Here is a 21263-nt window from a genome sequence, read left to right on the forward strand (position 1 = left end):
GTGAGAATGAAAATAGGTGTGTGCACACCCCTCCAGTAAACCTTTCCGTTTCCTTCCTGTTCAGGTTTCTCGAGTTCTCTCTCTAAAATTCATTCTCTCTCCAAAATTTCATCTCTTCTCCTTCAAACCAGTTTCTCTCTCTAGAACTCCCTCGCCGCTGCCTTCTCTCTTTCACTTTCTTGATGAAAACGACTCATTTCCTAGCTCCTCTGTCACTTCCATGTCCGCCGTCGGTGGGTATTATAAGCTCACGGAGCTCTCGGTTTTGTTCATTTCTTTTTTGGTACCCCAAATGCTCCGTTTGGTTGCTGAGAGACTGAGAAAAAGGGATTGAATCGCTTGGTTTTTCGGTGAGCAAACAGAGCTGGGTTCTTTTGTGTTTTTATCGTGACTGATGGAAATTTGGTGTCTTTGGTTCGAATCTGCAGCACACAAGAGGAAAAGACCGCGACCCGTGAAGTATGACGACGAGAACCCGGTGGTTCAAAACAGTCCCATTTCTTCTACGGCCAAAGTGGTGGCTGATCAGCCTGCTAAAGTTGAGACTTCCCGTCCGAATTTGGAAAAAAAAAACCCAGGATCTCCAGCTGAAAATGGCGGGTCTTCGTATGATTTGCCCCACTCTCAAGCTGTTCCGGCATCGCTGGAGGCTCAGCAGGAGTCAATTAGGCCGGAGAGCAACACGGTGTCGAAGTCAAGGCCAGTGAACGATGAATCGGAGAGTCGAAATGTTAAAACAAGCAAGGAGGAGCCTCAATCTCCCAAGAAGGAACCTACTGGTCTCAGATTGGATGATAAACGTGAAGAAATCACACTGACCAAACCGTGATAAAATACAGAGGTAACAAGAAAAACCCATGAATCCTCTTCTTTCACTGTACAATTTTAATTCAAATTCGGCACTGTTTAACCTTCTTTTTTTTTTTTTTTTTGGCTGATTCAGAGATGTGAAGTTAAAGAGAAGGGGGGGACTAAATCAATCTTCGATTTATCCGACCAATAATTCAACATTCAAGGAAGATGGTGAAAATCAGAACCCCAATCTATCAACCCCTCCAATGAACCAAGCTAAGGCCATGAAGGCAACAATCAAATCAAGCACAGAGAAGAAGCAACCAATTGAGAGCACAATGCCGAACAATGTGGTTCTTCCGAAGCTGAGAAGCACGCTGTCTGCAAGGAATATTATGCTTGGTCCCAATTACGATGAGGAAATTAACAAGACTGTGGTTTGCCTTTATTAGGTTTCTGTTGAAAGGTTTGAGTTCAATGGAGAAATATGTATTTGGATTAGGCTCTGCTCAGGTGATTTTTTTTTTCATATTCGTTTCGGCCTGGCCATTAGTAAGATTTTCTATATTGGTAGTGGGGAAACAAGTTTCTATTAGTTTGTTAATATGGATTTTCTTTGTCATTTCAATGTAGTCATAAGCTAGGTTTAAGCCTCGAATTGGTTTCTTTGTAGCTGCCTAGCTGGATGTGCATTTAACTGCTTAAAATCTGTTTGTTTCGTGTTGAGGACTAACTAGGTTCGCTAGATGCAAGAGTTTTATTTTTTATATTAGAAATTTAACCTCTGTTGCATACCAGAGGTGAGAATTTTTCTTTTATAATTTTTATTTACTACATCTAATGATCTTATTTATGAATTGCAGGAAAAAGTTGTCAAGTTATGTTAAAGGAAAGTATATTTGGTTAAACATGATTGTAGGGAATGTAAATAGTCAATGATCTGGGAGCTATCATAGGACCAGATTGCAATCAACTTGTAATTAGAGATTTGTTACCTAGAATAGGCTGCATCTGATTGTATAAAGCTTGTCTCCTTGTATGAATGAACTACTGAAAATAAACCATTTAGCGAACACTTCAAATTTTACAAGTTAAGCAAACAATTGAGCCATTGAAAAAGTTTGGTGAGTATCTTATATCTTGGTTTGTGTTCAAGCTTTGAGGTAGCCTAGCATCCAATCGCCTTTGGTTGATGAATTTTGTTTTGTTCATCTTCAAGGAATTGCTCATTTTTCTCTTCTCAGGTTTCCCGCCACCCAGATGCGGTCACAGTAGTTACAGGAATTGTAGGTTGTGCAGGACTGACGGTAATTGCTTTGTCAGTGAAGTTATAAATGTCAATTTTTCTATTGAATAGAAGCGATACATATAACTTTTGAAATACATAATATAAGAACTGAAAGACAAGGGAAGGTAGATGGGATAGCAAAGTTGACTGACAAATCATAACGACTGATGATTTATAATGAAATTGAAAAAAAATATTTTCAGAAAAGAAAAACAGTATTTGACTTAAAAATGAACATAAATCAAGAGACTGAAATTTCTCATGTTACCTTTTTTTTCTTAGCCTACAGGGGTTGCAATAGAAGCAGGGACAGACATAGCATTAGCCAATAAAGAGACCCTGATTGCTGGAGGCCCTATCGTTCTTCCTCTCGCCCCCAAGCATAATGTAAAAATTCTTCCTGCTGATTCAGAACATTCTGCAATTTTTCACGTATGAGACGTCTTCATATTGATATCATTCTAAGAATTTATGTATTCATATTGGATAAGTCTATTAAACGCGTTACTTTTTGTTGGTGTTTGCATGCTGCATTTTCTTTTTAACTTTGTTACAATTTTGTTTCTTTGAGCTGTTCATTAAGCTTCACTATGACATGAGATTCACAAATATAAAATGATCAGGCATGCATAAAAAGAAAATGCAGCATGTAATAGACTTATCCGATATGAGTAACAATGACTTCAATTTTGCTCATCTTTCTGATGGTTGCTTCAAAATTCTGTGTGCGATACAATAAAGCTTTTGCCAAACAAAAGCTTAACAAATTACAGGTGACAAAAAGCTCTTAATATGAAATTACACTACTACATAGCAGTATTTGATCAACCTATAATACATTTTTTTTTCAACAGTGATGCAGAATGGTTGGTGTTGGAGTTGGAAATAAGTCGGCATTCGTATAGATTACTCTTTCCCTTCCTTGCACCAGAAAGTAAATATTATTCCAAGAAGCTGAAAAGGAATCAGTGGCTAACAAAGTCAGTGGCAATCGATCAAGTAGCTGAAAAGGATTCATTGGCTAACAAAGTCAGTGGCAATCGATCAAAGAATGATATTGATCCTTGGTGGTTGAATCTTCCTTATGCTCTGGTATATCATGGAATTTTTCTTAGTTTTCTATCTTTATTATACGTTTTTCTAAGTTCTGCTGCCTGTTTAACAATTGGACTTTGCTGCAGGGTCCTTTGGTACAAAAGAGTTTCAACAGCTGGGCAGTTACAACAGTCGTTGAGTACTTCCATCTGCTTCCTTATGCTGCGATTTTGTGAGATTGATATCCCAGGTGTGTATTTTATCTTCATATGCTTGATAGATTTATTTAGTTTTGATATATAATCAACTAGAAACACAATTCAGTTGGACGAATTCTGCGTTGTGACATACATGACATTCAGTTATGCTCTGTTTGTGACTAAGGATGTTTGTTATGTTTTCCCCTAGTTACAATAATACTGTGAAACATTTGAGTAAAAATCAATTTAGCGGAACTATATACTGGTAGAGAGATGTGCATATTAATCCTGCCTGAAGTAAAATTTAGAAATCTGGCATACTGAAAACCAATAGAGAATATGAAAAACCCAACTTAATTTTGTCAATTTGATTTGGTGCCTACAAATGAATCTGGCATATTGAAATTTTGTAGAGTTAGATTATGAAAAATTCTCATTCATCTTTAGATTTTCATTCAATACAATTCATGTGCAACTTAGTGTGATTCAATTCATAAGTGATCCAATTCTGTTTTTAATTTCCTTCTCTTAATTTTTACTTCTACGTTGTAGAAAACGAAGGAGACATCATTAACGAAGTTACGAATTTGGGTGTCTTTAGTGAAACAAAACTGGATTGTTTTAACTTGGTAAAATTGTACACATAAAACAATCTCTGGGGTAGAGCCATAGCTTTTGAAAAACAATCCTTAAGAATGGCACACCCATATTTCCAATTTTTGTCATGTAATATATGAATGTAAATAGCACTTCCTTAACACATGGACATGGATGTAATATATGTATATAAACACCACTCTTTGGTGCATATATTTTTTGAGACTTCTGCATATTCAATTATGTTTTCAAACACCACAGCAACGCGCGGGTACACTTGCTAGTAAATTGCCTACAAATGAAGGAATGTTATTTGATTCAATATTAATTTACCTACAAAATATAAGTTATTTGCTAATCATAAATTTACATATAGGTAAATTAATTAGTATAATATTTTTTTATTGACCTTATTAAGCATGTATTATTACATATATTAGGCATGTTTTATTGTTATTATATATTAGGCAATGAATTTATACCATTTTTTTTTTTTGTGCAAAATCATTAATTCTTCCTTACAATCAGCATGGAATTAATTGTGTACATCAAGCATTAAAATAGGGGTAGTTTAGGCATCCAAAAACTTTTAAATGTGTAAAGTCAAGCATAATTAATGAATTTGCTGATGTGAAATCTAGGCAATGAGCTTTGTTTAAGTAAAAATCTTATGGTGGGATATTTCAACACGCTCCCTCACGTGGGACCCAATTAGTGAATTACACGTAGAAGATTCACACATCAACAACCACATGGAGCGAAGAGAACTCAGCCAACATGCGGGGGCAAGTGAACCACAATCATTGTGCGGGGCAAAGGGAACCCACCTATCATGTGACAGTATGAAGCCGCTCTCAGGCTCTGATACCAAAATGAAATATGTCTATTACTTCGTTATTTTATTCATCATCTAGGGCTTACAATATATAGACACACATCGCAAACAACTAGAGTGAGTGACTCAAAGTTATCTGATTAGGGACATTGAAAATAAGGACATTGTGTTATGGTACACAATGGGCTTTCATCATGTTCCATACCGAGAAGGTTTTCATCAATTCATTCTCCTTGCTCTTAATGCAAGAAAGATACCCCATAAAAGGTTGGGAGAAACTGAGAATGGAAGGCTACGAAATTTTTAATTCAGCCGTTGAAGACACCCCTGTATATAGCTCATTCTGTATTCTTGTTTGGGATTGTTATGTAAGAAACACTGCACATTCCCTTTAATTTTGTTAATTATTTTCGTTTCGTAAAAACCACTGTTTGTAAAAGCGTTTTTATTAAAGGAAAGTTGAAATTTTATTGTAAGGAGTTTCTCATTCAAGTGCTAATTAAGAACGTTTATCCTTATACCAAAGTCGTGTATTCAATTTTCCCTTCCACATGATTTAAGTTATTCAATACAATATCACTATTATTGTTAAATCTTTGTGGGCCTTTACACACGTATTCTTCAACTTGTAGCATGTGACATTTAAGAAAATACGGTTGCAATTGCAAAGACAGATGTGTAAAATGATGGCTCATGGTGCCCTTCACTTAATTATCAAAGAATCAAAAGCAAAGCAAAGCAAAGAGAGGCAGTTAGAATTAAATATGCTTGCTCTGAGTGCAAGGCAAAGGACTAGTGAAATGCAAGAAAAGTGTGAGTTGTCTCATTAAAGTCAGGATAACCCTCTATATAATTGCTCCTTTTGTATTGTGTAATCCCAAACAGTTGGATATCCAGAACCAAATCTACACAAATTGATTCCTTTATTAGGAATTTGCAAAGCAAATTCATGACTGCCCTATTTATACCCTTAGTTTTGATCCTACAATGCTGCTTCACAGCTACCTCATCCCACCCCCTAGACCCTCTAACCCCAACTGAGATCAATACAGCTAGGCTCACAATTCAGAAGTCTCACATTGGAAATCTTCCTAACCTCACCTTTCATTTTGTTGACACTGAAGAGCCAGAGAAAGCTGAAGTCCTCAAATGGTTATCTTCAAGCAATCAAAAAAGGTCCACCCCTCCCCGCCAGGCCAAGGTGGTGGCTCGAGCCGGTGGTCAGACCCACGAGCTCATTGTGGACTTGGCCACCGGCTCTGTCACATCCGATCATGTCCACACAGGTCATGGAAACCCTCCTCTCACCTTTACCGAGCTTTTCCTAGCTAGTAAGCTTCCTCTCAGTCACTCCAAATTCATAAACTCAATTTCAGCAAGGGGATTGAATTTATCTGAAGTTTCATGCCTACCCCTTTCAATTGGATGGTATGGGGAAGAAATTACCAAGAGAGCCGTGAAAATCCAGTGCTTCTATAGAGGAGGATCAGTCAATGTTTTTGCAAGGCCTATTGAGGGAATAACAATGCTAGTGGACCTTGATTTGATGAAAATTACAGTGTACACTGATAGGTTCAGAGCTCCTTTGCCCAAAGCTCAAGGCACTGACTTCCAAACCCCAAAAGAAAACTCCAATTCTGCCCCTTGCAGCAAAACCAAAAGTGGCTTCACCGTCTCAGGCCACGAGGTCAAATGGGAAAATTGGGTTTTTCATGTTGGGTTCAATGCTAGGGCAGGAAGTGTGATCTCTACGGCTTCTGTATTTGACTCCAGGAAGAAGAAGTACAGGAGTGTGCTGTACAAAGGGCACGTGTCCGAGACGTTCGTGCCATATATGGATCCTACAAGTGAATGGTATTTCAGGACATTTATGGACATTGGTGAATTTGGGTTCGGGAGATCAGCTGATAGTTTGCAGCCTCTGATTGATTGCCCGGAAAATGCTGAATATGTTGACGGGTTTATGGCTGGGGCTGATGGTCAGCCACAAAAGGTAGAAGGGGCCATTTGCATCTTTGAGAGGTACTCGGGTGATGTTGCAATGAGACATACTGAAATTAACGTTCCAGGCAAATTGGTAAGGGTTTAGGGTTTTGAGTTTGAATATTAACCTGCATGTGTACCAGGAAAAATAAAAGGTGTACATGTAATTTAAATTGGCTGATTTTGTAGATAACAAGTGGGCAGCAGGACAAGAGTTTGGTGGTTAGAATGGTGGCTACTGTTGGCAACTATGATTACGTTCTTGACTGGGAATTCCAGCAAAGTGGCACCATCAAAGTTGGGGTAAGATTCTTTTGTTTCTCTCTTTCTTTTGTATAATGATAAATGCTCTTAACAAATTGAAGCATCAAAACCTTTAATGGATAGTGCTACTAAACCCACCTTATTGTCTTATTTCTTCACCCACATTTTAAAACACATATTATCGATTTATCCCTTCTTTAAAAAAAAAAAAAAAACTTTTAAGACTCCTATTTATAAATTCATATAATATTCTTATCTAAAAAATAGAAAACGACTAAAAAACTGAAAAAGCTTAGCTGTTGTGGCCTATATTTAACTGAGGAGTGTGGCATAGAAAGAGAGTGGAGAATAGGCCATAGGAATTGTGTGTTAATTCCCCAAGGATGAGAGAAACTTGCTTTCCAAGTAATATAAAGTCTATAAGGAAAGATCTTCTAGATCCCAAGGGATTCCTAATCTATCTCTACTTAGGATTTACACAATCACAATATGTATTAGAACATACTAGAAAGATTTGCCCGTGCATTGCTGTGAGATTAGAAATTGTGTGAAAAATTGTATTTCAAAGGTATATACACCTAAAGTTATATCACATTTAATTAAATTACCGCAAGAACATATTCATGCACTCAATTTGGAAATTCATAAACTATTTGACAATATGAAATTAAGCAATCTCTAAAGATGATAATGGATCTTAGAAAGTAGAAATCCAACCTCATATATATTAAAACAATTAACAAATTATTAGTGAGTGATAAAAAAAATGTATAGAAAAGTAATTCAATTCCTTAACTACAAAAGGGGAAAGATAAAGAAAAAAAGGTTCTAAGTTCTAAGTTCTTACCATAACAAAAATTATGATACTGTTTTAACATGAAATCGCGTTGATTTCCATCACCCGAAAATTCCAAAAACATATAAATAGAAAACTGAGAAGTAGCACATACCAGTTTTGTACATTACATTTCAGTACACATTAATGCGAAGGACTTAGAACTGAAGAAAGACATATGAAACCAAAATAAACACCTGTAGTCCTGATGGAACTGGAACATGAGGATAACCTACACCTGAGAAATGAACTGAGAAGCTGAATTATGCTGAAAAAAAAGATAGATGTTTTAAGAAGATTCATTATCTTTGCTGAAACCACAACGAAAATCACAGAGTCCATAAATAGAAGGAAAAGTAGAGGATGGAAAATTTTCCAGTAAGAAAACGACCATGGGTAAGAGCGATGTAAAGCAAGAAAAATGCAGTACTTAATCGGAGAGAAAACCCCGACAACGGTTGAGAACGACGGGCAGCAAGAACAACGACCACGTGGAAAGGAAAAAAAAACCCTAGGTTCCAAAAGAAGCAAAAACTGAGAATGGGGAGATAGAGAGAGAAAGGAACGGAAAGAAAGGGGAAAATATAGACAAGCACAAAAGGGCAAAATAGTGATGAAAGACACATAGTGATGAAAGACATCTTGAACAATCAAAAGCCAAAGCAAAGGAGGATGAACGACACGTAAAACCAAAGGGTCGAAACCGGAGAGGATAAACGCGTGGCCTCGGAGGGCAAGGAAGTCATTTTACCGTAGAAAGGATGGCAAAAAAGTGGCTTACCAAAAGAATTGAAGGGCATTTTGGTCTGCACATTGCCCTAGAATAGTGCCACCCGAGTTTGGGTTTTAGTATATATAAAATGTCACAACACTCCCCCTTGAGTGTGCAAATACTCAAATAGATGGTGCATCAGATCTTCAGGCAAATGTAGAAGCAGTTAATGAAGTTGTCTCGTCTAATCAGCACAAGTAGTGGATACGAGTCTCAAAACAAATAGAAGAATGCATGAGTGGTAACACAAAACCTTGCTATGGCAAAACCCAAGGTGGGACAAAAGCACATAGTCAAAGGAGAAAAATGAGAAGTTGCATTAAGTCAAAACTATACGTATTCGGGGCACAAATAGAATGTACACAAAGGTATGACTAACCCAGGATAGGTGCCTTGTCAAAACCTGGTCAGGTAGCAAAAACCAAGTGGGAAAAATGCTCATAATCGTAGAGAAAAAGAGTACATTAAGGTCAAGTGAGTATACTTCTGGATGCTCTCCTTGAGTTTGACAAAACTTCCAAATGAAACTACAAGCATCGCAAGTGAGAAAGTTACGCATACCAATTCCTTGGACAAGTTTCTGGAAGGTAGACTTCGACGGTGACGTCGTGTAGAGGTCGGCAAGGTTGTCTGGGATCAGACTGCTTGACTTCAATTTTCTGATGCTCATGCTGATGTAGACATAATATGCTTGGCGTTGACTTGTTGGATGTATCATGATATGGTCGATACATACAGTGTTGTCTTCATGGATTGTTATTGGAACTCAACAATGGATGAAAATCGCTGAGAGTTCAAATATGCTCCACAAGAGTTCTCGACCCTATCTTTCACGTGGCGAGATACAGTGAATCTTAGAACAATTCAAAGGTTTCACAACTAAAGATCTATGTCACAGACCTCTAAGATATTACTGTGTTCCTTAATGGTGAAGACATAACCATTCGGGAATGTACCTTGTGTGGTTAGATAAATAGTCTGATTTAGCGAATCCCACAAGGTAGGCATGATTTTGAAGATCAATAGGGTGTGATCTATTCTGAGATGTATAAGGATAGATAAGCCCAAATCCGTATTAATGGAAAAATTTCTTTAACACCAATTTGGTGATGGCGTGTAGGCGCAGTGCTACTTTATACCAAAAGATTATCAGTACATAAGATGTCCAATTTTAGTGCATTTAGCTAAGTACAACAAACTCCACTTGTACTTAGATATGGTTGCCTCACGTTCCAATATGGAACCTTATGCTCCATATCCTCCGTAAAGGTCTCATTTGCATGTGACGTACAGACGATCAGGATATACTTGGACATAACATCTTATGGGTCTAGTTTGAGTGGTGGACCAGAATACCATTAGAACTAACTCGAAACTTCAGGTCGAGGTAATGTTGAGTTTTCCCAAGATCATTCATCTTAAAAGTCTGACTTTAGGTGCGAGTCAGTTTTCTCAACTCTAGAAATTTTGATTCTTCCATATGCATGGGCATATATCCCTAACTGATCAAATATTCACTTAGATAGGTATACCACATCTACCCGGATAGTTCTGCATTTGAGAACCGAGAGGGTGTTTTTGTGGTCTAGAACTATTTGAATCAGTACATGTAAGTCTTTTGGAAACTCTATGTAGGTTTCGTATTAGGATCCCAGAGTTAATACAACCACTTTTGTAATGCTGCAATTAATCACATAGCGTATGAGAGAAACCTTGTGCCACAAGGTGTCATATCGTACTATTTCATTCATCTTATTCGTCATCAATTGATTCTTTTAGTTGACTAATCAATTCTACGTTGACACTAATCAACGGAACGCAGTTTGTTGTCATTGCTTTTTATTTATGTTGGTAGTTACCATATAAATGAAACATCATTTATGATAATCTCATTCCAATTCCATATCTCATCCAAACTAGTATACCAGACCAAGAGCTTTAGGTCTCGGGAGTAATCTGGATTTATTCCTATGATATGAAAAAGATTGAGACGACGATCGAGGGGCAGATTCGTTCGTGCCATATTCCTCCACTTTTGGGGAGATGAATCCTTCGAACCAAGTGATCTGCCATGCTTCTAGCACAAGATAGATTGATTAGCTAGCCGCCAATGTATGAATGTCAGCCATAGTAATGGCGTTCCTGCTTTCGGGACGAAGGTCCATCGTATATTTGGTACCCATCTTTCCAAGCACATTTGTAGTTGGTATATGTGATCTCGTCACTTTTGCTAGATCAGAAGAAGCGTCTGGTTATACTATGAAGATCTAGATTGGGATCGAGATGAGACATAGTAAAGACATCCACGATACTTCGTATCGTTCTTTAGGAATGTTGACGTTCTTATCTCAAGCTACCGGCGGGAAGACTGTCTTAGAAAAGTGACAATTCGCAAAATAAGGGTATAGAGATCGTCTGTCAAAGGTTATAAGTAACGAATATTAGAAGGAGAATCATAACCGATATAGATTTCCATCATTCTTTGAGGACCTATTTTTTTCTTTTGTACATAAGGGCGACATAAATGGCACATAGACCGTACAACCAAAGACGCGCATATATGATATGTCAGGTTCGTATCTGGTAACCAACTAACACATGCTGTATATGGTTAGGTCGTGACGGGCCTTAGGCGGACCAACATGGTTGCTTGTAATATTACATAGCCCTAAGCAGAGATCGAGAACTTGGTATGTATGACCAATTAATCGCACAATCATTTGAAGACGTTTAATGAATGCTTCTGCTGGGTTGTTCTGGGTATGAACATGGGGTGCTGGATGTTCAACTTCAAAACCCAACCAACATGCAATATCCATCGAAAGTTTTCAATGTAAATTCTCTAACTTATCCAATCGAATAGATTTGATCAAATAATTAGAGTGGTAAGCCTTGAGCTTGTTAATCTAAGCCACCAATGTAGAGAATGCAGCTTGTGGACAACAACCACACGTGTGACCAACATGTAAAAGCATCAACCAATACCGTAAGGTATCTAAATGGTCCGTATGGTGGTTCAATCAGTCCACAAATGTCCCCTTGAATCCTTTGTAGAAAAGATGGAGGGTGCTAAGGCATGATACGCTTCCAGGTATGATGTCTTTACTTCTAGTAAGAGTATGCCCAAAATGGCAATCACGGATCATCCTAGATATCCTAAATGTACATCCATAGCGAAAATTCCTTTGGAATCTCGGGCTTATAACTGGCCACATAATGGGCCTGAATAGGTCTAATCTATTCGTTAAGCGTTCCATCTTCTCTAGAATATGCTTCTGGCTATATTCGTAGGAAGTGCAATATGGTAATAAACCAAGGAATTTTACTCCATTTTCTACATTGGTTTCAATATGGTAATAATGTTCTCGAATATCCTTAAAGCTCAAAAGGCGTTATTCAGGAACAAGTGAGTATAAGGCTTCCTTTTATGGTAAAAGTAGTACCATTGGACAATATAGAGTAGTGTCATGCATCACAATCAAGTTGGATAAGCCTGAAAGGTTGTCAGGGGATGATTAGGTATGGAGTTAGCATAAAATTAGACTGCTAACTTCCCCACAAAACATACTTAAGCATGAGTTAATTGTATTAGTCACATGTGGAAATTTTCGTTAATTAACTCTTATTTGAGAATAATAGTGACATCTATAACACCAATCTTAAATCCAAGAACAAAATAAATTAGTCACAAAGTAAATAAAATATACAAAGGGGTTTGGCCAGTACGGCCTTCCATGTCAAATTTCGCTCGCCAAATGTGTTAGGTGGAGCAAAATTAGTCTCATAGATTGACTATGGGAATGGTACTCCTCAACAATATTGGTAAATGCATAGAAAAGTGCATAACCAATGATTTAGTCAGTCAAAAAGGAGTTAGATTCTGTAGGGTTGAGGTTCGGGAATACTATCCCGTATTCTTAAAGTTTTTAGGTCTTAGGTGCCAAGGATCATGCTTCAGGCATGATACCACCTCTTGGCAGGCCCAAATTCTACCATAGGTTGTAAAACAAACTCGAAATTAGATTGTATGAGAGAGAGACAGACCCAAACTTTGGTCGACTATAAACTTTAGAATTGTACATATTCATGGATGTAAAGGTTTCAATCATGTTTTGCTTCGAGCAAGAATTCATCTTTGCATGATTTGAAACGATCCATAGTGAGTCAAAGAACCATAGGGTCCTCGGCAGTGAGGTACTTCCATTTGATATGCTTCAGGCATAAGTCTTCGAATCAAGATCATGACGAAGACTTATTAAGCTCTTCCACACCATAACTGGCTACAATAATTTCACAACTAGTCCTAGTCAAGTGGGGTGTCACATCTTGTATCCACATAAAGTAGTTTCTTGTTCAAAATTTCCAAATCAGTGAAATCGAACTTGTTAAGGTTTGACAATACGCTGAATGGCAGAAACAAGAATGTGGTTGGTGTTTTAGGAAATAAAATTTCCATAAACAACAAAGTTAGAACATGCAAGTTCTAAGACATGGTTTGATTTAAATGGATTTAAGCATGGAGAACTTCGGGTCTCAACATGAGTGTTGAGCGTTAAGAAACTTTAGATTTCTATGACACTTTTCCAAAACTTCAGGTTTGGAAATATGAACTTCAAGTTCATAATACCTGCAAACAAATGCAATATATAAAAAAAAAATATGCAAATAGATCTTTAGGTCTAGAATTATAATTTAATTGTTTGGACTTCAAACCAAAATTAAAAGTTAGGCGAAAAAATTAAAACCCATAAGGCCTAAAAAAAAAAGGCAATATAATATGTGGCACAAGGCAGTGGACCAAAACCTTAATAGGCTTTTAAAAACCGTGAAAAGGAATGGGATCCAAGCCAAGGAAAAAAAAAGAGGGCTGAAATGGTCATAGGCCGAGAGTCAAGAAGCAGACCTAAAACTGGGTAAGGTCCAGCAGCCAAACAGGGGCAGCGATTGTGTGTTTTGCAGGCACGGATGCACTAGCGTGTGGCTGTGATCCGTTGCAGCGCGATGTAGGGGAGCACCACAGCCATAAGGGGCTGTGATCATGTGATTTGCTGTGCACTGAGACTGACACGCCTGATCCTGATATTCCCCGAATACCAGGGTAGGCATGTGCTAGCCAACACCTGAAGGTGACGAAGCCATATTAGGATGCATGAGAACTATGAATATGAATAAGACTTATAAATTTAATTGTAATAAATATGCAAATGAGGAACGTGTTCAGAGCATACAATCTAACTAGAACACTAAAAAGAAATAATATAAAATTGAATGAGCAAATGAGTGGGTCCTACACTGAGAGGACTCGAAGATGCTGATGCGGAAGTGCCTTGACCCCGGGATTATACGCCTCGATTCTATGTCTTGAGGGGGCGCAAAACAAACATGAGTAGACCAAGTTGATATATCTATAATACTAAAACAGTTATCAACATACTAACCCCCAAAGTTTTATGAAAACTAATAACATAATAGGTGATAGGTTTTCTGAAACCCTAGCATGCCATAAAAACTTTCGTAAAACATATGTCGTATATAGTGTGCTAACTAGTGGTATTAGTATCGCCCGAAGGCTTATAGAACTCTTCCTTCATAACACTTTCTTCACAAGTATCAATCGTTCATACGCTCCTACAGCACCCAACCCGTAGGTCAATACAAGTATCATCACCTGTAGGCTCCTACAACACCCAACTCGAAGGTCAATATAAGTATCATTGCCCGTAGGCAGAACAATGACCACTAGATGCGCACAAAACCTTGAATATACTCTTTCCAAACATAAGTACATATATCTCAAAATCATCTTCATAGAATATAGTCATCCATCATATATACTATAAAGAAGTGTAAAGAAAACATGTTCATAAATAAGGTATAGTCATCCATCATATATACTACAAAGAACATAAGTTTGATAAAATATGGTATTCCAAAATATTCGAGGTAAAGCATGATATATCATAGGTGTAAATCTAATTTACTCATAAAACGTCTCATAAAACATAACCATTAAATCATGATCTTTATGTATGCATTTCTACTATTAAAACATGCATTTTAGAAGGGGTCCACTCACAGATACTCCGTTGTCGAAGAGCCGTACAAAATAGGAATGACGGAATAACCGCTAATAATTGCACCTAAGCACATAAAGGGTACAATTAACAAAACTTTATCAAAACGATTGAATTTGGGAAAACAGACGTCAAAAACGGATCCAGGATGTCAAAATTAGCCTATGAGGGGTCCTAGACAAAACTTGAAAAAGTCAATGTTGACAGTTAACGGGTCGAGTCATCGGGTTTAGGGCTTAGGGTTTGGACTTGGGTTAGGGTTAGGTTTAGGTGGGTTGGGTTTTGGGTTAAAAGGTTAATATGTTTAAGATTGGGCCCAGGTTAGGGCCGAATTACAAGGTCCATGGGTTTGGGTCACAAAGGTCACGGGTTGGGCTGAAGGCCCGTGGGTTTTGGGCTGGGTTCAAAGGACTTGGGTTGGGTTGATTCGTTTTCAGGCTTTGAATTGGCCAATTTCTAGGCACCACTTCAAACGCCGATAACTTATTCGTTACTCAACCAAATCAAGTGATTCAAAAGTTGTAGTACTCAATGAGATGAAGAGAATGGTACCTTGTACGATGGCTAACTCGCCTTGGTTTGGCCGGAAAATGCCTCGAAAGGTGATTGTCCATAAGAAAACTGTTAACTTGCCGGAATTTCTTGGTAAACTTTAAACGTCCATAACTTTATCAATACTCAACAAAATTGAGTGATTCAAAAGACAAAATGTAGATAGGAATGTAGACAAGAGATTCATACCAAGTGGGTTGAAAGATGGCCAAATGACCACGACCTAGAAATTTCCACGACTTGGAAATTTCCAGGTTTGCACATTGACTTTCCTTGAGCTTTTCCGAGTTCCTACACCATCAAAACCACCCAAAAACTTACTAACCGTGAACCTAGACATGATCTACAATGATAAGGACCAATTTCAAGGCTTACCTTCGTCGGAAATGGCGAGAAATCACCGGAGAAGTTCCTTGAACAGTGCAGCTCAGGGGTGAGTTTTCGAATGATTTTTGTTCTATTTTCTTGGTTCAAGAACTCGTAGGGACAATGAGGGAAGGTTGTGGTGTAGTCTATGTTGTTTTTGTGTGTTGTTTGAGTGAAACCCCTCTATGAAGGTTGGTTTTTGATAGAGAAATGAAAGGGCCGAGAGTGAGGGAGAGAGATGAGAAAGTTGAGAAAGAGAGAGAGAAAGAGAGAGTTTTCTTTTGTCAAAAAAGAAGAATAATAGGGTCACAGGTGCAAGAGGGAACAAGGAAGGGACATGTGGGCCCTAGTGGCTCCCAATTTAAGAGTCAACAAGGCTCTAATTCAAAATAAAAGTCTCGAAGTAACAGTTTACATAAAAACCCTTTTTGTTCCGTAAAAATTCGGGACGGGTTGTCACAGAGACACCATGGCCTTACAGGCTTGTGTCATGTGGGCCGAGTAGGGAAAGATAGCGGGCTGTTGTAGGCAAGCCTAAAAACAAAAACAAAAATTTGTTTTGCTGCGGGTTGTAACAAGTAAAGCTCATGAGGGATTTGGGTCAATTCAAGAACACCTCAGCCCATGCTGGGTATGGTTGTCGGGGAAGAAAACCTAGCGTCGCCGCTGCTGGTGGCTGTGTTCGAGGACAGAGATGGCTTTCCGATCGAGTTGGGGTTCATCAAAGAAACTAAGCCATCATAAGAGTGTTGAAGAACTCGACGTCTACGAACCTAGGGAACCCTCGGATTTGAAAATCATTTTTTTTTTCAAAATCCGGCTAGATTCATGTAAATCTTAGCCAAACACCAAGATGGGACGACTTTAGGTCGTCGGGAAGGCAGCCACGATGGCTAGGCATGACTGCAGGCCATGCTTGAGTTAGTTTTGGTGGTGGCAACGCCATGGAAGGTGTCGAGGTGGGTTCTAGGTGCATGAGCCATCATGGCTCCGTGGCTTGGCTCATAGCTTGGCTCAGCTCCAGCGGCTTAGGCTGTTTGCTTAGCAGGCTGCAGCTTGGTTGCTCAGGGTTAGGAGGCTTGAAGCTGCAGCTTGTCTAAGTTTAAAACCCTAATTTTTTTTTTCTTTTTCAGATTCAATTATATGCATATATAATTTAATACTAATCTATATATAATTTCATGCAAAATCAATTCACACAATTCCGCAATTATGGATATAATGCATACATAATTTATGTAGAATCTAAAATTCGAACAACGTAAAGTTGGGTCATGCATTATGGTGAATGTTCATGCTATCAAGGCTGCAAAAATATCGAGATAAAAACCGTTGTTTTGGAAGAACCTAATTGCGTGATGATATTGATGAATTGGTTTGATGCAGAAAATTATTTCTTCAATTTCATATTTCTATCTCCAAAGCTTGTATCACGTTCAACATAAGAAAAATAAATTGAATCAATAAAAGTATATGAATTCAAGAAAAACAAAATTTAATCAATTAAGATTAATTTAAACATAATACTCCCCTGATTGAAGAATAACCACGTTAGATTTCTTAGCACAACGAGGGACCATGCTGATAACGTGTTGTGGCCTATATTTAATTGAGGGGTGTGGCATAGAGAGAAAGAGAGTGGAGAATAGGCTTGAGGAATTGTGTGTTAATCCACCAATCCTTGTGCCTTTATTTATAGTAATAAGAAGGACAGAAACTTGCTCTTCAAGTAATAAAAAGTCTATTAGGAAAGATCTTTTAGATCCCAAAGGATTCCTAATCTATCTGTACTTAGGATTTACACAATCATAATATGTATTAGAACATATGTCACGACATTAGCAACCTTGTCTCTTCCCCACCCCCATTTCTCTTTCCCTCTCTCTCTGTCTCTGTCTCTGTCTCTGTCTCTATGTGAATGTCCTTTACCATCTTGAAGAAAAGCTGAAATGGGTTGCAACATGTACAAATCTAATTTGAATTTTTAAGACTCCAGTTAGTGAGGAAAAACCGAAAGCGATTGAATTGGTTTTATCATGGATGCTTGGTTGTGAGAGAGAATGACGTTGTTTTATTTATTTATTTATTTGATGAAGAAAGCTTCGAAACTGAGTTTGATGCTTTCTAGTTAGACCAGAATTTCTAAGATGGCATGCTGCCTTCTCTGAAGATGGTCATTTGGATATAGCCAAAGTGCTTGGATGAATCCAACAAGGGGGATAGAAATATAAATAGAGGTAGATAGCATTTTTGTAAAGTAAAAATATAAGTGAAGGTGCTTCTCTTTGGAAAGCTGAAAGAAATCTGCAAATTTGAATCTCTGATTCTCTATGTTGATAGAAAAAGTAGCACCGTGCTAATTAGTTTATGATTTTGTTTTTGTCTTAAAATGTTTTCAATCGTGAACCTAACTTTCTTTTACTCATCATTTGACGGTTTTATCCATTCTCAGGCTTAACCCCGGTGATGAGATGTTAAACCTAAGCTGCTCTAAACTTGTTTTAGAGACTTAAAGAAAAAATAAAACTGTTTTAGAGAATCAACTTAGAATTATCCACTTTGTTGCCAGGTGGGTTTAACAGGTGTCTTGGAGGTAAAGGCAACTTCATACACAAGCAACGACCAAATAACGAAAAACGTTTACGGAACCTTGGTATCAGAAAACACCGTCGCCGTTAACCACGACCACTTCCTCACATATATGCTAGACCTAGACGTCGATGGTAACGCCAACTCCTTTGTCAAGGCCAAGTTCCAAACGGCAAGAGCAAGTACCGTTAACCCAACATCACCAAGAAAGAGTTACTGGAAGGTCTTTTGGGAAACCGTCAGGACTGAAGCCGAGGCGAGAATTCGGCTCGGCTTGGAGCCTGCCGAGTTGTTGATTGTGAACCCTAATAGTAAGACTAGGCTTGGAAATCAGGTTGGTTACCGGCTGATTACAGGACAGCCAGTAACTTCTCTTCTGGCTGATGATGATTACCCACAGATTAGGGCTTCTTATACTAAGTATCAAGTTTGGGTGACTGCCTATAATAAGTCAGAGAAGTGGGCTGGAGGGTTCTATGCTGATAGGAGCCATGGAGATGATGGCTTAGCTGTTTGGAGCCAGAGGTACCTTTCTGCTTTCACCTCCTTTTCCCTTTATCTTTTGCTCTTTTAGATTACTAGTAAAGAGGTCATCAATATTTGTAAAGTTAATAGTAAGATCAGTGGCTCACCGCGTGCAAACGAATTTTAATTTACTTTTGATGTCTTGTGAGACTCACATGCATCAATTACCGAAAATTGCTCAATCTCTGTCGTAGCAAACTTCATGTATGAACATCCGTGTTGTGTAGTGTTGATTTTGCGTCAAATTTGATTTAAGAGGAAACATTTTCATGTGCAGGAATAGAGCTATTGAAAACAAAGATATAGTATTGTGGTACACAGTGGGATTTCATCACATTCCATGCCAAGAAGATTTCCCAGCTATGGCCACCCTTCATGGCGGATTCGAGCTACGCCCTGCAAATTTCTTCGAATCCAACCCATTGCTCTAACAAAGCTGCCCTTTTGAAGGGAAGTTCTTAGTTATGACAGAAATACTTTATAACACCATTCTTCATAAGTTTAATTAATCATGGTTTGTTGTGAAAGGGACAAGGTGTTGTATACATACGTTGGGTTGCTTCACTTCTCTGCATAGTTGTAAGTTTGTGTTCATAAATCTGGACTGACTGGTGGCTCGGAAGGACTTTAGTAAATCACATCTGCAGTGACTAGTTTTAACTCTTTTTAAGTTTGTAAAACTGAAACATAATACAATCAATGAAAGTTTAATTTATCATTCGTCTCATATTCTTATGCATTGCAATACTTTCTCCTATAAATATGTTATTATATACTAGCAATAATAGTTTTGAACGCTCCTCTCTCCTTAACAATAATAATTAAAAAAAAAAAAAAAGATACTAGCAATATTGGGTGGGAAAGAAGACAGTTCTTAGTGTAGCGATTCTTTTAAAGTTTTGTGACAATCAAGATCTCAGTCTGCTACTAGCTATGTTTGGGAGTAATGTAAATTCTCTTAACCACATAGACTACGAACCCCACCAAGATATTGATTTCCCAAGTAATAACACTTGTTTGTTCATGGTGACATGGATTGGAATGAGACTAGGTATTCAATTTGTAATGGAAAATTTGAAAGAAATTAAAACAAACTGTAATGGGATGAAAACATCACCTATGAAGCTCTTAGGATTATTAATCATTCATGACAAACAAAAAGTCCACAACTAGTTTTTGACGGTGCAATTAGGCGAGTGATGCTTAGAAGGTATAGTTCTAACTTTAAGAACAAGGCTGCTCTCAAAGAAATTGGTTGGCCTGAGCTCAAATCCACCACTCAATGTTGGCATCATTGGAAAATCCTCTTGGCAAGGATTGTGGTGAAACCCAATTGTGTACCACAACACTCTGTCGTTGTTCTCAATTTTCCTATTCCTGCGCACTCAAAATAATCACCATTCACACCGGTCAACAAAAAAGAACAAGAATCACAAGCATTCTGTAAACTCTTTTTGTTTGCATTAACCAAATTTAATCACAATTTATCACCTATTGGTCCACACATCGAATGTGTCATCACCTCTACTTTGATCAACGTGTATTCCTCCTGCCCATTTTTCAGACTTGTTGTATGATGTAACCCACACATTGTACTTAATGAAGCGCCGTGGATTTTCCACACATACGAAAACAGGTGCTGACAAGTGAGGCCACAATAGTTGCTGGGCAGGACCACTACACCAAAAACTGCCTTTGATAGGTTTTATGGCGCGTTTAATGAAAATGCTATCAAATGTTATGTTACAACATTTAACACCATTTTGAAAACTTAATTAGTGTTTCTAAGCCGTACGCTATCAAAACTTAATCTCTCTGGTTAAAAGTTTCATTTTTTGATTGGGATAGTATTAGTTTATCTGTTTATTGGATTTCAATAATAGACTTGATTGCAATTTGCATAAGCACACTGTGATCAGATATAGGCATCTGATTTGATCAGCGAGAGAACTTTTATCCCTGTGGCTAAAACTAGGCCTCCATGGAGTACATTTTTAGCTGTTATGGTGCAGTAGCTGGTAGGTTGTATAACGATTCAAAAACTGCTCTAGATGCTTCCTATATGATCCCAGATGCTGTGAATTGTATAAAAATGCTATGGAAAAAGTTTGTTATAGCATTTTGGAGTTGATATAGTAAATTTTTCATAGCATTTACAAGCTATAAAGGGTGATTATAGCATTTTACACTTTCCACATCATGGCCTAATATAGCATCAAGAAGCAAGCGACCTTTTATCACAGTAATAAAAAAGTATTATGCTCTTACATGATCGCGTGGGTTCGAACCTCGTAGGTTGTAAATTTAATATTTAATCTAACAAAATCTATCGTTTCAAAAAATTATATTAACAAAATCTATCGATTAAAAAAAAAAATACATATATATATAGCATGGAGAAAATGCTATTGGACACTTTCTATAGCATTTCTGGGTTTGTGATGTAATGATGGTGAACCACGGGTTGAAGTTAAAACATAAAACATAATATTCACTCTCTACCCTAATATCCAAACTAATAGTTAGTGACCATGTATTTTCTGGTCACCAGGTGAA

General features: G+C 37.8%; 2 protein-coding genes across 5 annotated transcripts; both read left to right on the forward strand.

The window, feature by feature from the left end:
- The first annotated feature begins 52 nt into the window (after positions 1-52).
- Positions 53-5223, forward strand: LOC137711700 (uncharacterized). 4 transcript variants are annotated; one of them, XM_088682986.1, is made up of 11 exons: positions 53-233; positions 429-841; positions 944-1145; positions 1245-1305; positions 1862-1916; positions 2037-2099; positions 2370-2467; positions 2935-3064; positions 3115-3172; positions 3280-3365; positions 3868-4073. In XM_088682986.1, exons 3-8 carry the CDS (start codon positions 1141-1143, stop codon positions 2935-2937), a joined length of 285 nt encoding a protein of 94 aa, XP_088539112.1. In that variant the 5' UTR covers positions 53-233; positions 429-841; positions 944-1140; the 3' UTR covers positions 2938-3064; positions 3115-3172; positions 3280-3365; positions 3868-4073. The 4 variants fall into 4 exon arrangements, 3 of the variants coding, with proteins under 3 accessions (XP_088539112.1, XP_088539113.1, XP_088539111.1); XM_088682987.1 differs by lacking the exon at positions 3868-4073 and adding an exon at positions 4554-5223 and having other exon boundaries at positions 63-233; positions 2363-2467; positions 3262-3365; XM_088682985.1 differs by lacking the exon at positions 3868-4073 and adding an exon at positions 4554-5223 and having other exon boundaries at positions 69-233; positions 2363-2467; positions 3262-3365.
- Positions 5224-5479: 256 nt separating this feature from the next.
- Positions 5480-19427, forward strand: AO1 (amine oxidase 1). Its single transcript, XM_068475338.2, has 4 exons — positions 5480-6824; positions 6920-7033; positions 18163-18707; positions 18985-19427. Exons 1-4 carry the CDS (start codon positions 5697-5699, stop codon positions 19136-19138), a joined length of 1941 nt encoding a protein of 646 aa, XP_068331439.2. The 5' UTR covers positions 5480-5696; the 3' UTR covers positions 19139-19427.
- Positions 19428-21263: the final 1836 nt, after the last annotated feature.

The sequence above is a fragment of the Pyrus communis genome, chromosome 13 (genome assembly GCF_041283825.1).
Source record: "Pyrus communis isolate YQ-2024b chromosome 13, ASM4128382v1, whole genome shotgun sequence".
NCBI lineage: Eukaryota > Viridiplantae > Streptophyta > Magnoliopsida > Rosales > Rosaceae > Pyrus > Pyrus communis.